General features: G+C 54.8%; 1 protein-coding gene across 4 annotated transcripts in view; it reads left to right on the forward strand.

The window, feature by feature from the left end:
- The window catches only part of PCDH1 (protocadherin 1), a 55,680-nt gene that overhangs the window by 19,084 nt on the left and 10,876 nt on the right, over nucleotides 1–25,720 (forward strand). For all 4 annotated transcript variants that reach the window (XM_031506048.2, XM_031506047.2, XM_031506050.2 and 1 more), the window contains exon 4: nucleotides 9,338–9,557. In XM_031506048.2, the coding sequence (XP_031361908.1) occupies nucleotides 9,338–9,557 (220 nt within the window). The remainder of the gene's footprint in view (nucleotides 1–9,337; nucleotides 9,558–25,720) is intronic.

Below are 25,720 nucleotides of genomic sequence, written 5' to 3' on the forward strand. Positions count from 1 at the left end.
TGTCTGAAGAGCCCTTCATTCTCATTCAGGCTGGGCAAGACCTTCTGAGGTGTTGTGATTCCAGGCTCTGAAAGTGCCTGGAGGAGCTTGGGTGGGTTTTTTCCCAAGGATTTCAAGTGGATCACAGTTCATTAGGGACTATCAGGGCGTCTCTTGCCCAGAGAGCTCAGAAACCTTTGCTAATGTGCTGGAAATTTTGTCTGCAGACAGGATATGGTTTGGCCAATGATGTCGCAGCAATCCTGGGATTTGAGGAGCTCATCCATCCCAGGGGTCCTGTGCCAGTGGGAATGGGAATTGGAGCAGTGCAGGTGAGATAAGTGGCCCTAAGAAGCCTTCCTATGACTTGTCCTACCTGTTCGATGTCTCCAAAGGAAAGTTTGTCTCAGCTGGTATCTCCACTCATCGGGAGGTGCAGACCACTAAAGTGAGGGCTCTGCCCATCTCTGCAGCGTGTGGGTGCCCAGACCTCTGGAACAGGCACAATTCCTTGGGCAAACAGGAAAAGCTGCTGCCCTTTGCCTGTGGAAATAGAGCTGGCTGCAAAACAGGTTTGCCCTCAGAGGAAAATTTTCAATTTGAAAGCAAATCAGGAAGAACTGACAATTTTCCCCCCTATTTCCCAGGTCAATCAGAATATATATTATATATAAATATTTTCTTTTCTAGTAATGTCTAAAATGTCGCCTGACCTTTTTGAGTTGAGCTCCATAATTAATACTTGGCTGGAGTCCTGAAGTGAAAGGTACCTTTGCAAGAGCATCATTTTTTCATTTTCACGTGTCAGCAAAGATATCCCCCCACGCCCCAACCCTGAAACAGGGAGCTCGCTTGAAAAATGATCTGATTTCGGCAAATTGACAGGTTTTCTGTGGAAAGGCTTCCATGGAAGCATTCCTGGTTACCTCAGTTTTTTTTTTTATAGACTCCTAAGTGTACAGCTTTGGACCCCCTGCTCTCCCCAGAGCCTTCAGCGCTCCCTGTCAGCTCCACTGGGTTCAACTGGGAGCCAGATTAGCTCATTATTCTCCCAGCATCATTTTCCCACTCTGCAGCTGTTGGATTCCTTGAGGGTTTTATTCAAGTGTTGCTCCCAGTCCTGGAAGCCTTTCCTCCCTGGGATTTTGAGATAGTTTTAATGTGATTATGAGGCCTCATGCTGCGTCCAGGGCAATTTCCACTCCACACCAACCTCTCCAGAATAGCTCCATTATCAGCTGGATGGTGACAGACATTCCAGGGCAGCACGGCCAGGCCAATTTAGACATCATTCCATAAAGATTATGACCCCTTTCCATTTTACCGTTCGCCCTTCCGATGATTTATTTCTATCTTTTCCTTGCCCATCTTCATTTCACCCAAAGAAAAGCCAAATGGCACCTCCTGGATGGGCTCAGAGCTGGGATAGGCTGAGGGTTAGGCAAGCTCTGTCCCCAGGCTGCCTAAATGGGTTTCTAATTGCGTTAGATCTTGCTCTGAGTTGGATAAATTCGATCTGACCAGGCAGGTTGGCACCGGGCTTTGGCGGCTTCTTTGAGCATCATGCAAATTTCAGGAGGCTTCAGGGCACCTATGTGGAGTCAGCCCGCATTTTCCCTGGATTTATTCATTAAATAGTGCCTCGGGAGCTGATGTCCATTTGAGGCTGGCTGCTCTGCTATCATTATTTCGGCAGGACTTGGAGACTGCCTCTGCTGACTGCAAGGTCAGCACTCGCTAATTGTCAGCTGAGCAGCCACTCAGGAGGGGAGCAGGTGCTTTTTGGGACAATACCTGGGGTTGGGAGGTGGGATTCCATGGATTCCTGCATGTTTTTCCTCTGGTTGTGGATTCCTTCTCTGGTTTGTCACCAGTGAAAGAGCTGAAGGGAGCTGGGGATGGACACAGGGATTTGTGGGCAGGCACAGCCACCACACGAGACCCTGTGAGCACCATGGACCGGAGCTGTCACCCCACGGCTGATGTGCCCTGTGGGACCCCAGTGGCTGTGGTGGAGGTGACCCCAGTAAAGTCAGGCTGGTAGATCACAGATTTGGGACTCTTAACTGTGCTCCAGAACTGTCAGGGCTCTTTGGGAGACACCATCTTCAGGGACAAAATCTTGGGAGGGCCTGAAGGAGTGTTGTGAATCAAAGGATGGGTCTCACAGGTGTGCGCAGAGATGGGTCCATCCATGTCTCTCCCTTGTCCAAAGCAGCCCCTGGCACCTGATCCCATGGCCAGCACCAGCCCTTCCCTCAGTTCCTTCGTGTTGTGCGAACAGGGAGCAATCCAGGGAAAATGCAGCTGGGTCTGCTCAACCGACTGAACGCCTGGAGATGCTGTGGCAGGGCAGGGAGGGGCCCCCAGGCCACCAAGGGCAGGCGCAGAGGGGAGCTGTAGATGCTGGGAGGTGACACCAAGCCAGGGGAGTGCTTGTCTTGTCCCTTGTCCCTGTGCCTCAGGGTGCTGCTGTGCCAGGAGCGCCCTGAGCTCTTCCCATCACCTGCAGGGTGAGTGCAGAACAAGCAGGGAGGGCTCTTGGAGGGCTTCTCCTCCAAACATCAGTGCAGTGGCTGCACAAGGTGCTGCTGGAGGGTCATGGAACAGGATGGGAAGAGCTGCCCCAGCTCCGTGCTCACCCCAGCATGGCAGCAGGAGCTCTCGTGGCTCAGATGAGCTGTAAAATGGTCGGCTCAGGGACGAGCTGAGCCTGTGTCCTGTTTCCTGGAGCTTAAGCGTTGCCCTGGGTGGTTTTGGCAATTCAGCTCCAGCTTTCCTCGAGGCCTGCCCTGGTTTCCATGGACATAATATTCCCCTCAGCCTCCTGCTCCCAGGGCTGTGCTGCACTGCACTGGAGTCCCGCTCCTCGCCAGGCAAAGCAAACCATTCCCAAGCCTCCGCCCATGGAAAGCTGGCCCTGGGTCACTCAAAGCACGGTCCCTGGCCTTATCTTTCTCTCTTCCTCTCCATATCCAGGGATGTTGCGTGGCTCCAGGTTGGTTTGTAAAGGAGAGGGGTTGATGAATCCATGTGAAGTTGAGTAACTCCCGCGCCACAATGGCTCCCTTGTCACTTATTTTGATATTCCGGGCGCTGGCTCTGACATTGCCTTTCACTCCCGGCCCTGTGAGTTGCTGCATTGTGGCGGCTGTTGGGGAAGCAGCTCCCTTGGCAGCTGCCTGAAAGGAGGCTTCTGGTGGTGGGGAGGCACGGGAGGCCAGGGTGCCGCGGATCCCGCTTTGGGATCAGCAGCGAGCCAGTTAACAAGGGCTGGATTTTCCCCAGCGCGCTCGGGGAGGGGGAGCAGGGAGCAGGGTGGCTCCCCTCCACCCCTGCCAGCAGGAAAAGGGTGCCCGGGGCGGATTTTGTGGTTTCCTTTGTGAACAATGGAATTTCTCCTGCTGCTGGGTCCCTGCCCTCTGCACAGGCGGTGATGCCGTGGGTTTGTGGGGACATGGTGATATCCCAAATTCCTGCTGTCACTTGGGCTGAGTTTGTTTTCCTTGGGTTCAGCACGGAGAATCAGCCTGGTGCCGGTTGTGCTGGGAGCTGGAGATGTTTGAATGAGGGAAGGAAGCGGCAGGAGGGAGCAGAGGGGCTGAAGAGTGGGGGGTCCCCCTAGCCCCATCCAGCATCCATGAGAGGGAATCCTCATGGAATCATTAAGGTTGGAAAAGACCTCCAAGATCATCAAGATTTGATGTCACCCAGCCTAGGCAACTGAGTGCCACCTCTGGTTGTTTGTTGAACACCTCCAGGGATAGTGATTCCACACCCTCCTTCCAATGTCTGACCACCCTTTCCATGAAGAAATGTCTCCCAATATAATTTTTCCTAATGTGCCCTCGTGGCAGAAGGAATCAGCACAGCCAGGGATTGGTGTTGGGGAGTTTGGGATGTGCAGCCAGGACCAGGCAGGTCGGGGACAGCCCACAAAAATTCCTCACCAAAACAAGCTCCTGCTGCTGCCAGATGAGCCCCAGAACTAGAGCCGTGGGTTTGGACCTGGCTTCCCTGTGCTGGAAAACTGGGGAAGAGCTGGAAGGGGCACAGGGAAGGACAGCAGGGCTGGAAGGGGCACAGGGAAGGGCAGGAGAGCTGGAAGGGGCACAGGGAAGGTTTTCAGGGCTGGAAGGGGCACATGGAAGGTTTTCAGGGCTGGAAGGGGCACAGGGAAGGGCAGCAGGGCTGGCCAGACCTGCCTGGTATCTGCAGCAGGACCTGGCAGAGGCGGATGCAGACTGGATTTGTGGAACTGGAAGGGGGCAGAGAGAGGAGTAATTACTGCCGTTCCTCACAACCCTGCAGGTAGGAGAAGTTCAAGGCAAAATGAGCAGGCAGCAGAGGCAGGAGCAAAGGGAAGAGCTTTTCCAGCGAGCACATGGGCCGGGAGTTCATTGCTGCTGGAATCTGCAGAGGCCGGAGCAGGCACGGACTCAAAAAGGCAGGAGAGCACTTCACAGAGGATGGGGGTCATCAGAGGGAGAGCTGCCAACAATTCCTCCTCGGGAAAAATCCCTGAGCTGCAGCAGCATGGAACCTGTAGGATTTTCCCGGGGATGAACATCCCTATCAGAGCATCCCTGTGGGAAGAGGGAACAGGGGCTCTGTTTGTCCCTCAGATGTGGTGCTGGCACAGGTGTCCACACCAGGAATATCACAGTCAGCACTAGGGAGCCCTGAAAATGCATTTTTTTATCCAAAGCCACAATTTCTCAGCTGAGAAAATAGACAGCTCTTCCCCAAATCCCATTCCAGCGCAGTGGCAGCAGTTGGAAATAGGAAACCAATAAATACTGGGGGTAAAAGGAGGGAGTTACAGCAATTAGGAGAAATGAGTCGTTCTGGAGTGCAGAAAATTAACAAGCAAAGCCAAAGACATTGGGGGAGAATCAATTATTACAAAGTCAACACAATAAGTACTTTAAAAAATGTGCCGGGAAGAGGTGGAATTCAGGAACTGTCAATTCCAAGTGGAGATTGCAAAATTGTTAATTATGGAGAAAAATGCAAAAGTATTGACTAAGTAGTTGGAGTAATTTGGGCTGAGACATAACAACGTAGGATGTGGGACCTGCCCATGTGTTGGGAACCAGCAAAGGCATTCAAAATAGAGATATTTCACATAATTGAATGGAGTAATTTGTAGCAGAGAGTGGGATCTCTCTGCTCCGGAGGTGTCCATGGAGCTGGGGAGCCTGGGATGGGCAGGACTGGTGGGGCAGCGATGCCACAGCAGCTGGAAGAGCTGGCTGGGGCTGTGCAGTGCTCCCTGCCCTCGGCAGCCCCAGGGAACAACTGGATTAATGGCTAAAGCAGGGAATGGCTGATGGAAATAGCACTGACGTCAGTCACTGTGGCTGATGGCAGGGGACACTGGGCACTGGCATTACGTGACAGGCCTGGCTTTTAAACCTTTCCTTAGGCATGGTCCTGGCCTCCGTGAGGAACAAGGGCTGCTGCCGGCATTCCTGCGGGGCTGGAGAGGCAGAGCTGGTTTGTGTGGGTACAGAGCAGCTGGAGACTGATGGATGCTCCCAACTGATAATGGGGATTTTATCATTATCATTATTTTTTTTTGTTTGTTTTGCATGAACACTGTTCTGAGGCTGGACATCAGCAGGAATTTCTCCCTGGAAAGGGTGGAAAGGCATTGGGAGGAGCTGCCCAGGGAGGTTTGGAGTGCCCATCCCTGGAGGTGTCCAAGGAGCACCTGGATGTGGCACTGAGTGCTCTGGGCTGGGGATCAGGCACAGCTTGGACTCAAGGACCTTGGAGGGCTTTTCCAACCTGGGATTCTGGGATTCCCAGCACGGCATTGTGAGGCAGATCCGGTTTATCTAGAGCTTAGGGAAGGGAAGCTTGGCTGGGATTCCTCGTGGAGCGAGGTTCTCCTGGAGCTGCTCCTCGGCTGCCATTCACCGCTGTAATCAATGGTCTGGAAGGAAATCTGAAATCACTGCTGATGAACCCGCGGCTGCCACGGAGATTGGTGGAGTGGGAGGTGGTGCTGAGCACGGGGCAGTCATGCAGAGCAATCCACATCGCTTGGTAAACTGGGCCTGTTTAAACAAAGTGCGTTTTTACGCGGCCCGGCGCGAAGCCGCGCGCGGAGAAACGGAACGCTGGCTGATATCCTGGGAAGCGCTGACTTAAAATGGATCCAAGGGTCACGCTGCATGAGCACTCAGGATTAACAGCCTGGCACAGACCTCAGGTGGAAAAACCTGCGAGGTTGGAAGGGCAGGAACGCATTGGAGGAAGCCCTGGTGAGATGGCGCCTACAAAGGTCATCTTAGACAAGGAACGGGGAGAAACTGGGGCAAGCAAAGATGAGGGCCCCAAAGCAGATTTGCTGTTTGCAGGTTGTGACTTGGACCTGCTGTGTTTGACTCCTCAAACAGAAGGCTCCGGCGTGCCTCGGCTGCACTGCACAAGCAGCTCCTGTGCAGAGGCCGCTGCCTGCTCCAAGGCTCTTAAACCTCCCCCAGAAAGGTCACACAAACCCAATTTCTGTGAGTCAAGGCCAGGAAAATCGATTCCGTGCCTTTCCACGATTCCAGAGCCGGGTGTGCGAGCTTCCCAGGGCACCCTCCGGTGGGGCTGGGCACAGAGGGAGGGGACACTCCCCGTGCCAGGGCCACGCTGCCCTGTGGGGCTGCAGGGGACAGGGCTTGGGAGCCCTGCAGTGAGAGGAGCCCTTTCAAGGGCTGCCTGGCAGGAGGTGACATTTAAAGGAGGTGTTTTTCAGGTAAAAGCGCTGCTGTTGGGATGGAGACCCCGGGGCCTGGGGGGACGGTGGCTGTCACAGGCTGGCGTTGGGAGGGTGTTTATTTGGTTATCTCGAGGAGCCCCGCTCATGGTGGGGCTGGCACGGAGGGAAAGCAGGAGCCCCGAGCTCGGGATGGGCCAGGCAAGGCAGGAAATCGGCTTCAGCTGGGTGGGCAGGGGCCAGGGGATGGCAGTGCCAGGCTTTACACAGTCCCTGTGGGCTGGGAGGGGACTCCAGAGGGTCATCGGCACCTGGGCAGCGCTGCCTTGTCCTCAGCTCCTCCAGAGCCCTCCCGGAGGGGCTCACCCGTGCCAAAGGACAGGGCTTGCACCCTCTGCTCTGGCAGCCCCCTGGCACAGGGTGCTGTGCCCCATCCTGGAAGTGTCCCAGGCCAGGCTGGATGGGGCTTGGAGCCACCTGGGCTAGGGGAAGGTGTCTGCCCATGGCAGGGGTGGGATGGGATGAACTTTAAGGCCCTTCCAACTCAAACCCTGCCATGATTCTGTGATTGCACTTGGCCAAAGGTAGCACTGTGGGATTTTTGCCATGGTAATTAACCCGGGCTTCCCTGCTGCAGGTAGAGGTCACTCCTTCTCATCTGCCAGTGCTCACAAGCAGAGGCTTTTCCTTTCCAGCGTTTGCCACCCTTAATTTCTCTTCCCTGAACCAATTTCTCTCTTCTTTTTTAAAATATTTTGTCATGGTTTCTAGCGACTGCTTGTCTGTTCTTCTCTGAAGTGGGGCACTCTCCTCAAAACCAGTGCTCAGCTCAGCCTCCTGGCACCCAGCAGAGCTGGCACACCCCAGCCCCTTCCCACATCCCAGTACTGATGCATTTTTGGGTGGGAGGCTGGCACTGTGGGTGGATGCCCAGCCCATAATGTGCCATGATCCTCAGCCAGCTGTGATGGCTCCTCACGAGGGTGCAGATGTGACAGATCCATCCCACATCTGTCGTGCCAGCAGCTATTGAAAACACAGCCCAGCAACAGATTCAGGACACAACCCGGAGCTTTAATTTGATCCATGATCCCAGCTGAAAAGGCTGTCTGCAGTAATTCCTTCGGGAATAACACTTTCCAAATGATTTGCACCCACATTACCCAGGTAGGGATGTACTGTGCTGCACCTCTGCTGTTTGTTGCATTACTTATGAGAAAATCAGCTGAAACAGTGTCAAAAAAAAAAACTTCCTCAAGTCAAGCTAGAACATTTACTGCTCCTCCTCCCTCCACGAGGCATGCTGTCTTTTCAAAGGAAGGAGTTCAATGGCTTGACATGTTTGTTTGTGACAAACCTACAGTGGCTGTTACTCATTTCCTTGTTATCTTGTAGGTACTTACAAAGAGTTCTTTTATCTGCTTCAGTATTTTTCCAGGAACTGAAATTAAGCTAACTGTTTTATAATTCTCCAGCTCTTCTTTTTTCTCATCATTAAAGACAGGCGCTATTTTAGCTCACTTCCAGTCTTCTGGAAGCTCCCTGATTCTCTACAAATTCTTCAGGAAAAAAAAAATGTCTTGGGGAAAAAAAAAAAAAAGCAGCCCTAACAGCTCTGAAGTTACTTAAATCAGGTCTCTAAGCATCTGTGGTGAATTTAATCAGGTCCAACCAACCTTAAAGCAGCTCATCTAAATGCTCCCTCTGTGTTCCTTCCCTCTGTTCATCTCAATTCCTTCCCCTTTCTGGCCAGTGTTCGCTGTGTGTGGGACGCCTGGTTGCCACTGATTTGTAGGAAAGACACCAGCACAAAAAACAGTATTCAGCCTAAACGATGTGTTGGCTCCTCTCTCGCCTCATCACCTTCAGATCCCCATCAAATAATTCCTGTCTTGGGCTTCTTGCTGCGTTTCTGGTGGAGAAACATTGTGGTGGCTTTTTCTTGCTCTCGGTGGTTGTGTTTCGTTCCCCGCGCTTGCCCCTTGAACTCTCCACTCCACTCCTCGGTAATCACACCAAAGAAGGATTTGGTGGAAGGATTTGGAGCGGGATAATGATGTGGCTTAATGGCTGCTGGCAGGGAGCTGCTTCTGAGCGTGAGGCAGAGCTGGGGAGGGAAAGTGTGAAGTGGGGTCTTGGAAACGCTTCAAGCACACAGAAGTGGTGCTGGTGGTGACCCTGGGAGGAGAATCCTGAGGATGGGAGCTGGGGCCAGGCCAGGGGAGGGAGGAGGTTGCCGTGGCTCTGTGCTGGGCAGTGATGCCATCAGAGAGGCTTTGGGATGGCCTTGGCCATGCGGGGCTCTGGGGTTGCGTGAGGAACCCCCAGCCAAGGGTGGGGACAGAGATTCAGGAGTCTGTGCTGATGGGGGGACCTTTCCAGAGTCATCCTGCCGTGGGAGGGGACATCTGGGTGACAGAAGGGGCTGGGACAGAGCCATGGAGGGAGTGGTGGGTTGGGGGAGCACAGGGACCATGCAAAGTGTGCTCCCTACATGCGATGGGAGCTCTTGGCTGGGATGGAGCCTGGTGCTGAGTCTGCCAGAATGGCTCTGGGGGCTGAGGATGGGGTCAGGTTGGATGACCCCACCCTGTGCCTTCACCTGCGGGGTGGGTGATGCAACATCTTCTCTCTTGTCTGCAGTTACCTCATCGCCGAGTGACGTTCTCTGCAGCCAGCCAGGCTCAGGACCTGCAGGACCCCTCCCAGCACAGCTACTACGACAGCGGGCTGGAGGAATCCGAGACCCCCAGCAGCAAATCTTCGTCGGGGCCCCGCATCGGGCCCCTGGCCCTGCCCGAGGACCACTATGAGCGCACCACGCCCGATGGCAGCATCGGGGAGATGGAGCACCCTGAGAACGGTACATGCCCACCCCTCGCGCCTGTCCCCTCCCCTGGCACCTGCCCCGAGGCTTCTGCTCCTCCATGATCCATGTCCCCAGTGTGGGTGACGTGGAGCTCGGCTGGGACACGCTCGGCTTGGCGGGGATGGGAGGGTGGAGGTGAGACTCAGAGCAAGAGAGCAGCAAGGAGTGGTGGGGAGGGGTCAGGCGGGTGAGGGAGGGGAGGTGTGGGCGAGCTGTGGGATGGGAAGAGTCGAGGAGATGGGTGGGTGGGGCAGGAGATGGGTGTGGCAGGAAGCAGGTGGGTGTGGCGTGGACAGGTGGGTGTGGCGTGGACAGGTGGATTTGGCCCAACACGGAGGTCTGAGGTGGCAGCACAGGGGCGAGCAGAGGGGCTGTATCCCAGCCCATAGGGAGCTCATGTGCCCCACTCAGGGGTCCCATGGTTGCCCACCCCCACCTCAGGGGGATTGGGGTGTGCTGGAGCTCCCCATGCATGTTTGGAGTGAGCTATGGGAGGTTCCAGGGGCAGAGGGCAGAGCAGGTTTAGTGGCACAGGTGGGGCTGAGGAGATCCACGGAGCGGAGGCTCATCGAGTGTGGTGGTGGTGGTGGCAAACCCCAGAGCGACGTGTCCCTTCACCTTGCCCCTCAGGTCACCTCGCAGTGGGGTCCAGCTTTCCCTGAGAACCCCTGGAGGTGTCTGTGGTGTCACCACCAGAGAGCTGCTTCCCCCTGCCCCGACGCAGCTTCACCCGCGGTCGTGCTGCTCGTGCTGCCTCTGTGCTGCCCCCCTGGCTGCAGCCCACCCCCCCACTGTCTTCTCTGGCCAGCTCCCGTTGCTTCCTTGGATTTGGCTCTGGCTGTGCACATAACATCTTCTCTCCTGTACCTGCTGCCTTCTGTGCTCGTGTGCCCGGGGGAGGTGGCTGTGGAGGTGGCAGGGTCAAAGAAACTTCTGGGAGGGAAGAGGATGAGGTGGCAGAGGGTTCTCCTGAAGTCTCCTCCCGTTCCTGGGAGCATCCTTGACTTCGGGACAGGTGTGTGCATGGTGGGAAGATGGTTGAGTGTGTGTTCAGATGGTTTTTAGGGAGCTGCAAACCTGCTGGGTCCCTCTGTTGTGGAAATGGACTGGTCCAGTGGAACATCTCTTCCCAATGCCATTGGAGCGAGGTGTGGTGGGGTTCTCAAATCCATCTATTGCACCCTCCTGTCCACGAGTGTTGTGCAGATGACTTTCTCCCCAAAAGTGCCAGTCAGTCACCTGGGAAGAGCAGTTTGGAGAAGTTCCTGAAGCTTTGGCACTTGGAAACAGTATTGGGCTTCCCTGGGTACTTGGAAGAGAGGCTGGAAGGGTAGTGAGCAAGGAGATGCCCCACGGATGAGCTGATGGACGTGGAGAAGTAGTGGGGGTGATGGACCTGGAAGAGGAAAGGTTGATGCCTGGAATGTGACAGGAAACTCAGAGATCATGAGGGAAGAGCAGGGCTAAAAGTAGAAAGAGGGGAGAGGGAGGAGCACCTGGAAGGTGGAGAGCAGAGAGGTTGTCTTGGGATGTTCCTTGGAACGTTCACTGTATGCCCGGCTGGATGGGCAGAGCTGGGGAATGCCAAGGGACTCTGCCTGGAGGCGCCAGGAATGGCTCCCCGCCCACAGCATCACCAACCTGCCCTACAAACCAGCTCCTGCCTTGGCACAAGGGGCCCTGTGTGTGTTCACCTCCCAGGAGAGCAGGAATCACCCCATGCCCGTCCACCACCAGATCCCTGGGTGGTACCGACCCTGCGGAGGCTCCCAGGGAAAAACCACAGCCCTGCTCCGCTCTCCATGCCCTGGACGTCCTGCCTTGGCTCCCTGCCCTTGGCAGTGGTTGGGAATCAGGCTCCAGTGGCTCCAGCATCTGTCCTGACCTGTGCTGGGTGCAGAGGCCGTGGCCGGTCAAGGCTCTCGGGAATCCACCAGCATTATCCCGAGCCGGTCCTGGCGCTCTGCAGATAATCTGGCACGGCGGTTCAGGGGGGACCTGAGGAGCTGGGGTCAGGGTCGTGATCCTCTAAGCAGACTGTGAGGGGACCCTGGCACTGGGACAGGCGATTTGGGGTGTTAGAGCAGCTCACCAGAGATGTGTTTGCTCCGTGTCCTGCCCGAGGTGTGGCACATCCACATCTGTGCTTCCAACCAGACCTTGTTAATCTTGAGAAGGATCGTGACTTGTTTCCTGCAAAGGCTCTCCAGTGATGTGGGACCATCGTGACCTTTTGGGGACCGTCCCACCATGTCCTTGCCTTGGCTGCACCAGCAGCACCAGCCCCTCAGAGAGGTCAGGGGTTGGGGTTTTGGGAAGCTGGGCAGACCGAGCTGTTCCTGACCTCCTGTTAAACCGCGGAGCCGTGCTGGATCCCGCGCCCCCATCCCGCGGCACGAGCGCCAGCCTGACACGACTGTGCATTTTCTCAGCTTTCATCTGGTTATAAATATCCAACATAACAGGGCTTCCATTGCTTTCTCCAGGAGATTATCCCTGCAGCCGAACCAATCTGATAAGCAAGTATGCAAGGCTATTTATAGCGTTTCAACTGGAAGACAGATCCATGCCTTTTCTTTGTAGATGGTTCTTCACTTGATTAACACACATCTCAGTGTCCTCCTTTTTTGGACCCTTTCTGCTGTGCAGACTGCAGTAAAATGCTGTATTGCAGGGGCTGAGCCAGGCCTTTTGCAGGAGGAATTACGCTGGTTCTGGTGAAGACTTCTCCAGGAGCTTGGCACTGATGTGGCAGCTCCTCAGTCATCCCAGGCGTTTGTCATCCCTGCTATTTTCCCTCCCTACCCACTGTTTTTCCTCCCCAACATTTCCCTGCGCTGTTCCCCACCTTGGTGGGGCATGCTGAGCTGGGAATGAAGCTCAGTCTCCCACTTGGCCACCCGGTGCTTTTCCCAAAGACATCTGTTCCCCCCGGATCCCAGATTTGCTTTGGTTGGAAGGAGCCTGGGAATGCTGGTGCTCCATGGAGGCTCTGCCCTGCCGTAATGCACGGAGGGCTTGGATGGGGACAGTGCCAGTCACTCTCCACTGAGGGAATTTAACAGGATTTCAGGACCAAATATGAGCAATTTAGGAATTGTAACATGAAGCCTGTTTTCTCTTTGTCCCTGCGTAGTGCAAATATATCCGAGATTGTGATTTATTGGATGAGGCATTTCTGATTCATATTATTCCACCCCCAAAATCTATTTTATGGCTGTTATTTAAAGTGGGGACCCCATGCCATTTTTAATGCGTGCAGTTACAACCATGCTCCGAGTTTGGAATTATCAACCAAAGTGAGCTTTCCCAACACTCTCTGTGCCGTAGGATCTGCACTTCCCAGATGTTCATGAGTTTATCCTCACAGTTCAAGGAAAGAAACTCCGCCATAGGTGGGGAATGAAACAGAAAATTGCAATTTGCATTTTTCGGAGGTGGCTGCTCGCTCTGGCAGCTCCTCCCTTTGCCATGTCAGGATCCTCGTGTTCCAGAGGCACGAGGCAGGAATCCGGCTGCTCCCAATGCCAGAGCCCAGCCTGCTGCTGATGTCTGAGGCAGGAGCAGAACGTGGCTTTGGGGCTTTATGGCAGAGCTGGTTTCAAGCCCTCCTGCCTGGTTCAGGCTTTGCCAAGCCCAGACTTTTCTCGGTGCTGTCCAAGCCCCTCCCAGCACCTCAGCACAGCTGGAGTGGATGGATGGAGATTCCACTTCCCAGGTTTGGCTGCAGGGCTCAATAAACCCCCACCTCCCCCCAGTCCAGTTTTTCCTTTGTTTCAGGGAGGATTTAGAGGGATGCATTGCAAAGGAAGAAGGAGCAGCTCGTCTTACCTGTGTGTGGCATGGTCGTGAAGTCCCAGCCTGTGATTCTGCTGGGAGCATCCCTTTAGGAATGCACTTTGTTAGCACAGTGTGTGAGACCCCAGGTGAGCCCTCCCAGAGGATTGGAAGGTCCTCTCTGTCCCCAGTGTCACCAGTTTACGCTTAAACTCTGCCTTGCTCCTCCCAGTTCTTCCCACTGAGTCCCACAGCACCAGAATTCCCTCTCCTAGTGCGTACTCGGAGATCCCATTCAGGCAACTCCACATTTAAAGATCTCTTTGAAAGAAAACTTGAGTCAAGTCCCTCCCTGTGAGCAGAGCCAAGGCAAGAGATTTTGGCAGCTGGGTGTCTCTTCCTCTCCTCCCACCCTTCCTCGCGCTCCTCCCAGCCATTGCCATCTGCTCCTGCCACCACCACAGACCTGCAGCCTCATTCCTGGGCAGCAGCAACATCTGGCACATCTTGGATGTGTGTGGTGCTTTTTGGCAACCCTTGCAGAGGCAGCCTGGGGAGAACTTTCCCTCCTCCTCCTTGCTAATTTCTGATTATAGTTCAAGCCTTCCGTTCCTTCGGCTCATTTTCCTCTCTGCATGGTCTCCAATTTGCCCACAAGCTTTTGGTGGGCTGGATGTGTCCAGGTGATGTCCCACAGCCCCCCAGCAGCACTTGGTGACATCCACAGCAGCTCCAGGTGCAGGGATGATGTGTCTGGGAGTGTTTGTGTTCGCAGTGTCACCATGGCATGGAAACACGGCTGCACCTGGCTGTGTGTGCACCCTGCAGTGCCAGGGATCATGGAATGGTTTGGCTTGGAAAGGACCTTAAAGGACTCTCCAGTCCCACTCCCTGCCACGGGCAAGGACACCTTTCCCTATCCCAGCCCCCTCCAGCCTGGCCTGGGACACTGCCAGGGATCCAGGGGCAGCCACAGCTGCGCTGGGCACCCTGTGCCAGGGCCTGCCCACCCTGCCAGGGAACAATTCCCAATTCCCAATATCCCATCCTTCCCTGCCCTCTGGCAGTGGGAGCCATTCCCTGTGTCCTGTCCCTCCATCCCTTGTCCCAGGTTCCTCTCCAGCTGTCCTGGAAGGCCCTGGCAGGGCTCTGAGCTCTCCCTGGAGTTTTCTCAATGCTGAGCACCCCCAGTTCTGAGCTCCTTGAGAAGGTGGATGGCTCGGAGTATTCCCGAGCCAACCATCCACTTTTCCTGCTCACCACAAGGATGGATTTGCAGCCCTGGGCAGTCACTGCCTCCTGCCTCTGCTTTAGTGCCAGTCATGAGCTGCTTTTTAAGGTTCTCACTGTGATTGTTGTTCAATTCCTCGCAGCCAACAGATGGGACAAAAAAATTACATTCTGTCTCCTTCCCTGGCACAGAGACTCCTCTAGATCTTAAAATCTATTCTCTTTTTCCTACATTATCTCTAAATGTCCCTTTCGTCTTGCAGAAAGAGTTCCAGGCACATTTGCAGTCTGTGGAGTTGGGTTTTTTTTCAAATGCACCATGCAGCACTTCTGTTTTGGTGCAGAGGATGAGGAATCCTTTGGAGTGGGCTTTGTTGGGATGTGGGGTTCCAGCTGGATCCGTGCCATTCCCGATCTTTGCTGACTGGGACCCAGCAGGTCACACCTCTGCCCAGCTGAGCTCGGGTCTGGCTGCTGCTTGGAGTCGTCTCTAGCTGAGACATTGTGGGTTTGGGGTTTTTGTAACTGATCTTCAGCCCTTTTTAACACTTCAGGGCTGGAATTCCTTTTGTCCTGACCAGCAGCTCCCACCTGCCCGGCTTTAGGGTGTCCACATTCTTAGTGAATGTTCTGCTCATCATCTGCCTCTGGAAATTCTTTCTGGGTCCCTCAGTGATCCTCTTCTTCTGCAGAACAAATTGGCTGCTTCTCTCCTCTCCACACTTAATGTTGGTTCATCCCCAAAACCGGCTCCTGGTTTGCTTAACCACTGCTGGGAAAAGATTTTTATCAGGACAGACAACATCCAGCAGATTACAAATGGCCCTGGATTACCCCATCCTGGTTTCAACATTTCTGCCTGAGCTGGAACTCCAGCCCTATTTCCTTATTTTCCATGTTTTCCAGCCATGTCTGGGCAAACTCTGACGCCAGAGCTGCTCGGGACAGGGCAGGGCAGGGCAGGGCAGCTGTCCTGCCACGGCAGCCAGGTGACCTTTCTTAATTGTCCCCAGGAGCCGGGCTAAACAGGGGACGGCTGCTCCCCTGCCCCAGGAACAAGCACATTGCTCCCAGCTCCAGAGAGTGCCTTTAATCCTCTCAAGACCTTCTAAGAAGGCTGCTCCTCGCTTCAGATGTTGTCCAAAATAGCTGCAATAATTTATCTGCCTCTCTTGCCTCACAGGATTATGTGGTAGCACACACATAAGGCTGTCCTCGAGTTCTCCAAAGATCCTTGGCGGATCCTGGACATCTTTAGAGGAGTTATTTGTAGAACCCAAATTTCCCTGTTGGATTCTGGCTGCTCTTTCCCCGCCCCCTCCCCTTTCTGTCCCTGAGCCCACGCGGTGTGATTGTGAAAGGTCCAGGCAGTGCAGTCACTCAGAGTCAACGCCCAAGAGACAAAATCTCCGTATTCCAGCGGGAAAGTGCCTTCTCTTCTCTCATGTCTAGGTCCCCATGGCTCTGTGTGTGCCTGCTGCGTTCAGGATTGGACTTTGGGAGTTTCTGCTGGTCCTTGAGACCCTGGGCTGGGCTGGGATCTCTTCCATTCCCTCTTGCTGTCTGTGGCAAGCGGGTGGAAATCCGCAAATGCCCTCCTGCTTGTGATACGTCCATCACACTCCTCCTGCTCTGAATTTACTGAGTGGAGAAAATTCTATCATTTCTCCTAATCTTTATTCCTCTTTCCCTCTGGAAGCCCAGCCCAGGATGCTCTGTCCCTGTGCATGGTGAGTGCACAGCTCGGGGAGGTGACCCTGCCCTCACTGTGTGGATTTTCTGGGCAATCCTGCAGAGACCCCAGGCCTGGGGAGCAGCTGGGAGCTGCTGACCCCAAGCTCACCCCACTCCTTGGAACCACTCTTGGGCTTGGTCAGCTCCATGGCAAACTTTGAGACTTTCCTTAAGGGAATCAGCTACAAACAGATGGGAATAAGGAAGATTTTAGCTAAGAATTATAAATGAGCTCGTTGGGGGAAGGCGCCTTCTGCTGCCCCAGGGAAGGGAGGATTTCCCATCTTCCCAACAAGGGAGGCCAAACTGTGTCATGGAACTCCTCCAGTCCAAGGCAGGAACGTTTTCCATCACATTCCACCTCAGCAGGCCTGGGAAAAGGTTTTCACCTGGCAGAACATGACCCCAGTGACATTAAAACAGGAACCCAACCCACACAGGACTCGGCATTTTCCTTTTCCCTGGCAATGGTTGCAAATTCCAATGCAAATGCCCATGCAAATGGTCATGCACAGCTATTCTTATCTCTGGGCCAAATCTCAACATCCCTTCTTTGGTAGAAAGTAGATTTTCCAAAAATAGTTTACGTCAGCCTCCAACTATTCATGGCTTCAGCTTGAGTTCCTTAAACCCGGTTCCAGGAAGAGTTTTCCGAATTAGATCTGCAATGGGAATGGGAGGGTGGGACCCTTTCTTTGCTTGTCCCACGTTCCTCTTCAGGGAGGACATTTCTTTGGAGTGAGGGGTTGGGTGAAGCTGCTTCAGGCTTTTCTTTTGTGTTTCCCAGCCCATTTTAAAATGCACGTTTGAACTTGGGACTTGCTGGTTTCTTTGGACAGGTGGGGAACAGCCAGGAATGGGAACGATGATTTCTGCTGAGCCACAACACTCTGTGTGTCTGGGAGCAGAATAAGCAGGTCCCTCCTGTCCCTCTTGGTTGGCTCACCCCTGTCCCTGTGCTGTCCTGCTGTCCCAGCACAGCTCCAGGGAGCTGGACAGGGGAGTGACCAGGCTGAGGTTTTGCTGGGTCACATTGTTTTGGCCATTTTTGCTCTCCAGACAGAGCAGTTTTCCCACCCTGCCTGCTCTGTGGCTCCACAAAGAGCTGAACTTGCAGGAAGCCAGGATTCTGCAGGAGGCAGGGATTCTGAGCTTGGCATTCAGCTTTAGAACACGTCTAAACCAGAAAGAGCCACCGAGTGTAAAAGCAACAGACAGGCAGGATCCCTCAGCAGCCCCAGACTATTTGTTGTTTTCAAAGACCTGCTTCCTTAGAAAGCTCCTTTTGAAGTAATTTGACGTGCCATTTCCAGCGCCTGTGTGATCTACCGCAGTTATTCCCCCTTTATCTGCCTCCCAATGCTCCGGAATGTCTCCATAAACCTGCCTGGCAGTGCCTCTGCCCGTGCAAGGGACCTGCATTAGTGTGGGATTTAAACTTAATGCCAGAGGAGCTTACAAACTCTCCCATTTGAGCTTCCCGTGGACTCCACACTGCAGTTTCTTTCTCATAAAAATAGCAGGTGGCTGAGTTTGAAGGATCGGTCAGGTGTGGATCCCTCACATGGAAAATCCCTCTCACCAGCAGGAGATAGAGGATAAGGATTCATCCCTGTCCCCGGTGAAATCAATGGGAGCTTTGCTGTTGAGACAGGTCAGGTGTCAGTCTCAGTTGCTGGCTCTTCCCCGGGATTTGATCCTTTGTGCTGTCACCATTAAAGAATCTCCCTTCCTGTCTCCTTCCCACGGGCTCTCATCCATCCTGATTTGAAGTCCCCTCCGTTAAGTGGCTGGAACGCCGGCGCTCCGCTTCCCCGGCGGAGAGGACACTCCATAAATCTCCCATTAGTCATGGACGTGGCGAGCCATCCCAGGGCCGGGCTGCTGTGCCTCAGAGGTTATCAAACCGTGGCAGCCCTGCCTTTGCCTCTCCTTCCCGAGAGCTCAGTTCCCTGCCAGCATCCAGGGCTCATTTCCTGGGAGCTGAGGCAGCCACGCTTTGCTCGGGGACACAACAGCGGCCACGTGGTGCTCAGTCCTTGTTCCCTGGCCCGTGTGGCTGGAGCTGGGCTCCCTTTCCAGCACCTCTGAGCAGGGCAAGAAGTTTCCAGTGGGGAAGTTTATGTGTTGGTGGCCAGAAGGCTCCGTTTTCCCAGGAGAGACACGCAGGGACATTGTTTGTGTGTGTTGTCCCCAGAGGGTGTTGTGCCTCTGAACGGGGTACAAGGCTCCCAGATGATCCCTGTGAGGTATTTCAGCCTCAATCCTTGTGGAAAAGGCAGGCTGAACCTCACTGGTGGGAGCGTGGGACCTCCCAGGGTGTCATGGACGCTGTATCCCTAAAAGCAAACATCCAGACCTCATTCCTGGGCTTGGGGGACAAGAAGAGGGAAGGATCCCTCCAAAGTGCTCTGTTCCAGGGCTCTTGTCTGCAGGGAGCTCACGTCAGAATGAGCTGGATGATGAGGACTCTGCTTGTGGTAGCTCTTGGACGTCTTTGGATTTACACTTGGCATCTTTACTCCAGCATGAGACTGGTGTTGGGCTAAAATAACATCATTTTTCCGATAATTTGGGATAGATTGGCAGGGATGCTGTGAATCAGGAATAAATCAGCTCAGGTGGCCCATGGCTGAAACCTGTGACTCTCCTGTAAGTCTGTGTCCTATATTACTCAGGTATAAAATGTTCTTCCAGGGATGAACCCTCCGGACAAGGAGCATGGGAGAGGCTGAGGAAGGGATCCAGCAGGGAAGAGCAGGGTGCTGGGATGCACAGGTTCCTGGGAACAGCAGTTCTCCATCAGCTGTGTGTGCCTGGGTTAGCACAACCTGCCTGGACGTGAGGAAACAAGGAGGCAGCAGGAAAAGGAGGAGGGGGTCAGGATGTGATCCCTGCTCAGGGATGTCGGAATGGCTGTCGTGTTGTTTTATCGCTGCCGAGGAAAGAGAAAATGGAGCAGGGAATGCAAAATGACAGAGAGTGAGGAGATGTGATATTTGCCTGATGTATTTTGCTGGTAATTAGTGTAATGCCAATTAGACAGAAGTAATCTTTTTTTTTTTTTTTCCCCTTCTTCAGCTGTATAAATTATTGCTGGAATATATGCCAGCTCAAACTGAGATATTAAACTCGGAGTGATGTGGAAATCTCTGCTCCTTAAGGATCTCTAGATGAAATTACCCAGACAACAGGGATCTTGACAAAAGTAAGGCTGACTCTATCCAGAAAGAAAACGAATCAAAGCCAAAGGAATTTTTGTATTCCACGTCTGGCGTCTTGCTGCTTATTAGCCACACAGGAAGGGGCCCCCACAGAGATGCAGCAACATCAGTGAGAAAAGGCAAATATCTCGCCTTTCCTGCAAACAATGCCACTTGCAGGCTATTGTTCCCCTATCAGCTTCCCTGAGGAGCAGATCCCGAGCCTTTCCCGTGCTGGGGCTGCAGGTAAACCCTGCCGCCCACGTGCATGCCATTTGTCATTCCCTGAGCCCTGTTTTCTCCCGCACCGGGACAGCAGCGCCGGGGTTGTTTCGCCTCCGGGTCCCTCGGGACGTGGAGCTCTTTAATGATGATGTACGGCTTCCTTCAAAGGGTCAATTGCTGGCCTGGACCTCTCCAATCGCGGATCCCTCGGAGCTCTCTACCTGGGCACTGACGCTGCTTTGCTCCGTGCTGCACATGGATTTTCCTTCGCATGAGGAGCAGACCTGCTCTTGCCGTCTCATCCCTTCGGAAAAATAACTGCAAAAAATTATGCCCGTGGACCAATTCTGTAAATTTTCATCCATCTCTGTTGGATTGCGAAATCCAAATCTTGTCTGCTCATCCTGCTGCTCCCTGGTGCTGTGGTCTGAGCACATCCTCTTTGCCAACCTGCCTCTGACGCAGGGGGGGATGATGTATCCCGCTTGTCCCGCCTGGGTTTTAAGATTTTGTAATCCTCGCTGGCTCTTTAAAGCATGTTTTATTCATGGCATCCTTTAGGACTGCCTCTGGCAGGCCTCCCTCGAGTGGTGCAAACTTTATTGCATTTCTCCTCCAGCAGCCTGTAAACTGCAGCACCCAGGGGTAGCTGGAGGTTGATATTCCCCATCGGAAGCAATTTTCTGTCTTTTCCTCGCTTTCCCGCAAGGGCTTCTTGCTGCCATCCTAAAAACAAACACAGAGCACGGCAAAATTCATCAGGATTAGGTTTTTTTCCCAAATGAGCCACCAGGCCGCCCTGTTCTAAACTTCCCCATAGCCCGTGTTTGCTCCTTCAGCCGGATGCTTCGGTGCTGACCCCTCCTGCTTTTCCAGGAGAAGGGGATTTCTCCCCAGCCCTGGCCATTAGGGTGGCGGATCCTTTCAGTGCTTGGTGGGGAATCACAGCAAGAGGGCAAATGCTCTAATTCAAGGACCAGGGTTGATTTCTTGGGGTGAATTTTGCCTGCACCACAGGAGGATGTGACCGGTGCTGCTCTTGCCACGTGCCAGCCGCAAAACCTCTCCCCGTGGTGCTCCCACTGCAGATTTTCAGCCTCGCAGTCTGTGGGCGTTGGAGGCGTCAATAAGGAGCGTTTTCAGCTGCTTTGTGGCACGGCTGCACTGCAGAGAAAGGGGCTGGGCAGTCCAGGGCTTGGGGCTCTGGATCTCAGAGCAACCAGTAGAGAAGAGGCCCCATTTGATGTGGGATCATTCCTGCAAAGTTCCCTGGCTATGTCCCTGCTCTAACGCTCCCGGGACTGCTGTGTGGTGGGTTTCTAGTGGGTTTGGTTCCCTAGGGCTGGGTTTGGGATCCAGGGCTGTGTGTGCCTCCAGCAGGGACAGACATTTCCCCCTCAGCACAGCCCAAGAGCCTCACCCTGCATTTAGTGCCTGTCCCCTGAGCCTTCTCAGAGCCACCAACAATTCCGGCAGGGATCTGCCTCTTGCCCGTTGATGTCTGCAGGACAGGAGCAGGACAGATTGTAAAAGAGCTGGAATGATGTGAGGGTGCTCCTTTTCCTCATAAGTAGCCCAGGAAAGATCTGTGGCAAGGAAACAAAGCGTCCACATGCAAATCCATACTGTCATTTCCTCTCCGGTTTCCTTGGGGTTTGGCTTGACTCTCTTCCAAGGGCTCTTCCTTCTCCCTGCTCTGCTTCTCTCCAAGTGGTCTCAGTTCCCTTTGTTTGCAGATCCCCTCCTTGAGAGGAGCTTTTTCCATAAACTTGTGTTTTCTTTCTCACTTAAACACCTCCCTGACTTCAAAGGCCGGGAACAGCACTTGGCTCCGTGGCTCCCGCCCCCCTGCACCCACGATTTCCCCCATCCATTGTCCTGCCAGGGGAGGATTATTAAATTGTTGATGGAGCTGAACAATGGTTTTGTTCAAAGGCAGACATGCGAACGCCACTTCTTTTCTCCTTGACACAAGAGCTTTAATACCCGGGAACAATGAGAGGCAGCCACCAAGGAGCAAACACTGGAGAGGACTCACAAAGCCAGGCTGGTATTCCCAAATCCCTGTGCACATGAACTGGCGCTCCTTGGAGTGCTCCCCGTGGCTGTAGCTGAGGTGAGAGGACTGGCCATGCTGAAAATTAATTAGAAATAATCCAATTATTGCCTGTTAATACTGGCTTGTGTGATTAGGACATGAGCAAGGGGCAGGAGAGGACCACCCTTTACACAGAATCATGGAACTAAGGTTGGAAAAACCTCTGAGACCATCAAGTCCAGCCATTCCAACACTGTCAAGGCCACCAGTAACCCCTATGCGCAAGTGGACAGGGGATCTCCCAGGGGCTTTGAAATCCCTCCAGGGTGACTCCACCACTGCCCTGGACAGCTCTGCCAGGGCTTGGCCATCCTTCTGGGAAGAAACTTTCCCTGATGTCCATCTTGAACCTCTTCTGGTGCAACCTGAGGCCGCTAATCCCAGGGAGCAGCTCCTGATTTTCCCTGTTTGCTCTCTCCTGTCGGGGAGTCGTGCAGAGCCACAGAGTGTGCCCTGAACCCCTTTTCCGCAGCGGAGCCCCTTCCCAGCCCCTCCCCGGGCGGCTGTTCCCGTTCCCAGCTCCGTGCCAGCTCCGGAGCAGCTCCGGGAGCCTGCAGTGAGGATCCTTCCCCGCCCTGCGCAGCCTCAGGCTCTGACATTTTGTGCTGCACGGCTCCTTCGCGATCGCTTATCGCCTCAGCTGCTTGCCAGCACCACAGCTGCAATTTTCCATGCTGGGTTCCCCTCAGGTTGATTTCTTTCTCTGTTTTTCGTAAGTTTTAGCGGAGCTGTTCCAGCTGGTTTTGGAGAACAAGCCGTGCCGCCTCAGCCCTGCTAACGAAGTGATTATGAAAATTTCCTTTCAAGATCCATTAGCTTAACCACACTTTGGGAGGGAGGTGTGGGATTTGGCATGGGGGCTGCTTGTCCCAAAATGTGCACTGAATGTACCTCAGAAGACATCCCTGGGGAGCTGCACCCACACTGCCCTGTGTGGCCTTCAGACAACAGCATTCCCAGGGTTTATCCATCAGGGGAATGGATTCCAACTGACAGAGGGCATTTAGACTGGATATTAGGGAAAAAATCCCTGTGAAGGTGGTGAGGCCTTGAGGTTGCCCAGAGCAGCTGTGGCTGCTCCTGAATCCCTGGAAGTGTCCAAGGCCAGGTTGGACAGGGCTTGGAGCAACCTGGGATAGTGGAAGGTCTCCCTGCCCATGGCAGGGAACAAGATAAGCCAAACTATTCTGTGATTCCATGACCCTGTGATCCATGTTCTCTTTGGGAGACCAGCAAGGGTTTGCTGCCATTGCTTTGTGGACATCGATCCTGTTCTGTGATTTACGTCCATCAGTTTCTCCGTGGCCTCCCTCCTGGGCATTTCCCAGTGCTCTGTGGCCCCCAGTTTTCTTTGGGAAGCTGGGTTCAGCGTGGCAGGGATTGTCCTTTTCCTCTGGGAGGGTTGAGCATGGCTGGTTCTGCTCTGGGACTCTGAGGTCAGGGTGCACCTGAGGGTGCCTTGCTGGGAGCCCAGGGGTGCCCAGGCGGGCAAGGATCCCGTGGGCACCTGGCCTGGATCCAAAGCAGTGTGACAGCAGGAGCAGGGCAGGACTGTCCCTGTGCTGGGGGACCTCGAGGGCTGTGCCTGGTTCTGGCCCCACATGGCCAGAGAGCCCTGGAGGGGCTGGAGCGTGTCCAGGGCAGGGAACGGAGCTGGGAAGGGGCTGGAGCCCCAGGAGAGGCTGAGGGAGCTGGGAAGGGGCTGAGCCCCAGGAGAGGCTGAGGGAGCTGGGAAGGGGCTGGAGCCCCAGGAGAGGCTGAGGGAGCTGGGAAGGGGCTGGAGCCCCAGGAGAGGCTGAGGGAGCTGGGAAGGGGCTCAGCCTGGAGCAAAGGAGGCTCAGGGGAACCTTGTGGCTCTGCACAGCTCCTGACAGGAGGGGACAGCCGGGGGGTCGGGCTCTGCCCCAGGAACAGGGACAGGAGGAGAGGGAACGGCCTCAGGCTGGGCCAGGGCAGGCTCAGGGTGGGCAGCAGCAGGAATTTCCCCATGGAAAAGGGGCTCAGGGATTGGGAGGAGCTGCTCAGGGAGGTTTGGAGTGCCCATCCCTGGAGGTGTCCAGAAAAAGGCTGGAGGTGGCACTGAGTGCTCTGGGCTGGGGACAAGGCGGGGATCAGGCAGAGCTTGGACTCGATGGTCTGGGAGAGCTTTTCCAACCCCAGTGATCCTGGGATTCCATGGGAAAGCTGCTCTGGGGGTTCTGGGAGACGGAGCCATTATGAAGTGCCTCCCACCAAGGCATTTCCTTGGCTCATTCCCAGGCTGTGACTCTGCCCTGGTCCCCCTGGAGCAGAGCTGTCCCCACGTCCCCTCACGCAGGGCACAGGGGTGGCACACTGGGGTCCCTCGCTGCCTTCCCAGTGCCCAGCCAGCACAGAGGGACTCTTCCTTTATCTTCTTCTCCCTTTGATTGTCCTTCCTGGGGCCCGCTTCTCCCTTCTCCTGCTCCTCCTGGCAAGCTGGCAGAGGCTGCCTCAAGCTCCAGTGCCCTCCGTGATGAGCTGCTGCCAGCCAGGGCAGCAGGCTGCAGCTTTAATTAAATGATAAGGGCAGAGCCCCGGAAGTGGGGAGATAAGTGCAGCCCTGTCTGCCACCACACTTGCCCAAGCTCTTTCTAATTAGCTTTGAGAAGCTCTGGAGAGGCAGATTAACCCTTGCAGGTGCTGGGTGAGCGCTGGGATGCAGCAGGAGGAGGGTGCCCAGGCCAGCCCCTGGTGCAATGCCATGGGTTGGGTGGTTTGGACTGGAGGGGACCCTCTGTGCTCCCCCCAGCCCGGAGCAGAGGGGACAGGCCAGGGAGGATCAGACATGGGCTTTCACAGGCTCAGGCACTTTCAAATCTCAAGGATTATGTGCTGGAAGAAGCATTTGCTGCTGTGACATCCCCCTGCTGGGTGGGGGGACTGTCCCCAGCCCCACAGGGCACATTCCTGCCATGGCCCAGGTCTCCAGCCCCTCTGGAACCAGCGATTGTCTGAGAGCTGGGGACGTGGGGACACGGGGTAAGAGGACCACTGCGTGTCACCAACCTGTGATTACAGGACTGACCTGCTGCCACCAGGGCCACCAGCTGAGAGTGAAGCACACCAGAGGGCTGGCAAGGGCACCTGGGCTGTGGGCAGTGTGTCACCAGGTCAGTGGGTGCTCAGAGTGGCACTGTGACACTGCTCCTCGTGGCCTGGCCCCTTGTGCTCACACTGGCTGGCAGCACAGGGTACCCAGAATGTGCCAGGGAGCTCTGGGGTGCCATTCCTATGTCCCCAAGGAATTCTGGGGTGCCATTCCCATTTCCCCGGGGAGCTCTGGGGTGCCATTCCCGTGTCCCCAGGGAGCTCTGGGATGCCATTCCCGTGTCCCCAGGGAGCTCTGGGGTGCCATTCCCGTGTCCCCAAGGAGCTCTGGGGTGCCATTCCTGTGTCCCCAGGGAGCTCTGGGATGCCATTCCCGTGTCCCCAGGGAGCCCCTGCCTGCAGGGTGGGACAGGCCATCCCCACAGCCCCCCACTGCAGGAATCTCGAGCATACATCAGCAGAGCCAGGTGGGAATGCAGGCAGGAGCAATCGAGGAGGAATTTGGGCAGCAGGAATGCACATCCAAGGCATGCATGAGCTGGCAGCCCCCGGGGCTGGCAGGTGCTGCTGCTGCTCCCATGGGATTTACATAACCATCATTAGCCCTGTGCTCCCACCTGTCCCAGCTCCTGGGGCAGGGAGGGCAGGAGGGCAGCTCCACTTCCCTAATTCCATGTTTTTAGGGCCTTTGTGCGCCCCTAAAGGAACCTCAGGTGTTGTTGCTCTCCTGGATGCTGCAGGAGCCGATGCTGGAAGAGGGTTTGGTTATCCCATGGATTGGTTTGGACTCCCCAACCTTTCTGGTGGATATTTGTGGAATG

The sequence above is a fragment of the Lonchura striata genome, chromosome 15, assembly GCF_046129695.1.
Source record: "Lonchura striata isolate bLonStr1 chromosome 15, bLonStr1.mat, whole genome shotgun sequence".
Classification (NCBI taxonomy): domain Eukaryota; kingdom Metazoa; phylum Chordata; class Aves; order Passeriformes; family Estrildidae; genus Lonchura; species Lonchura striata.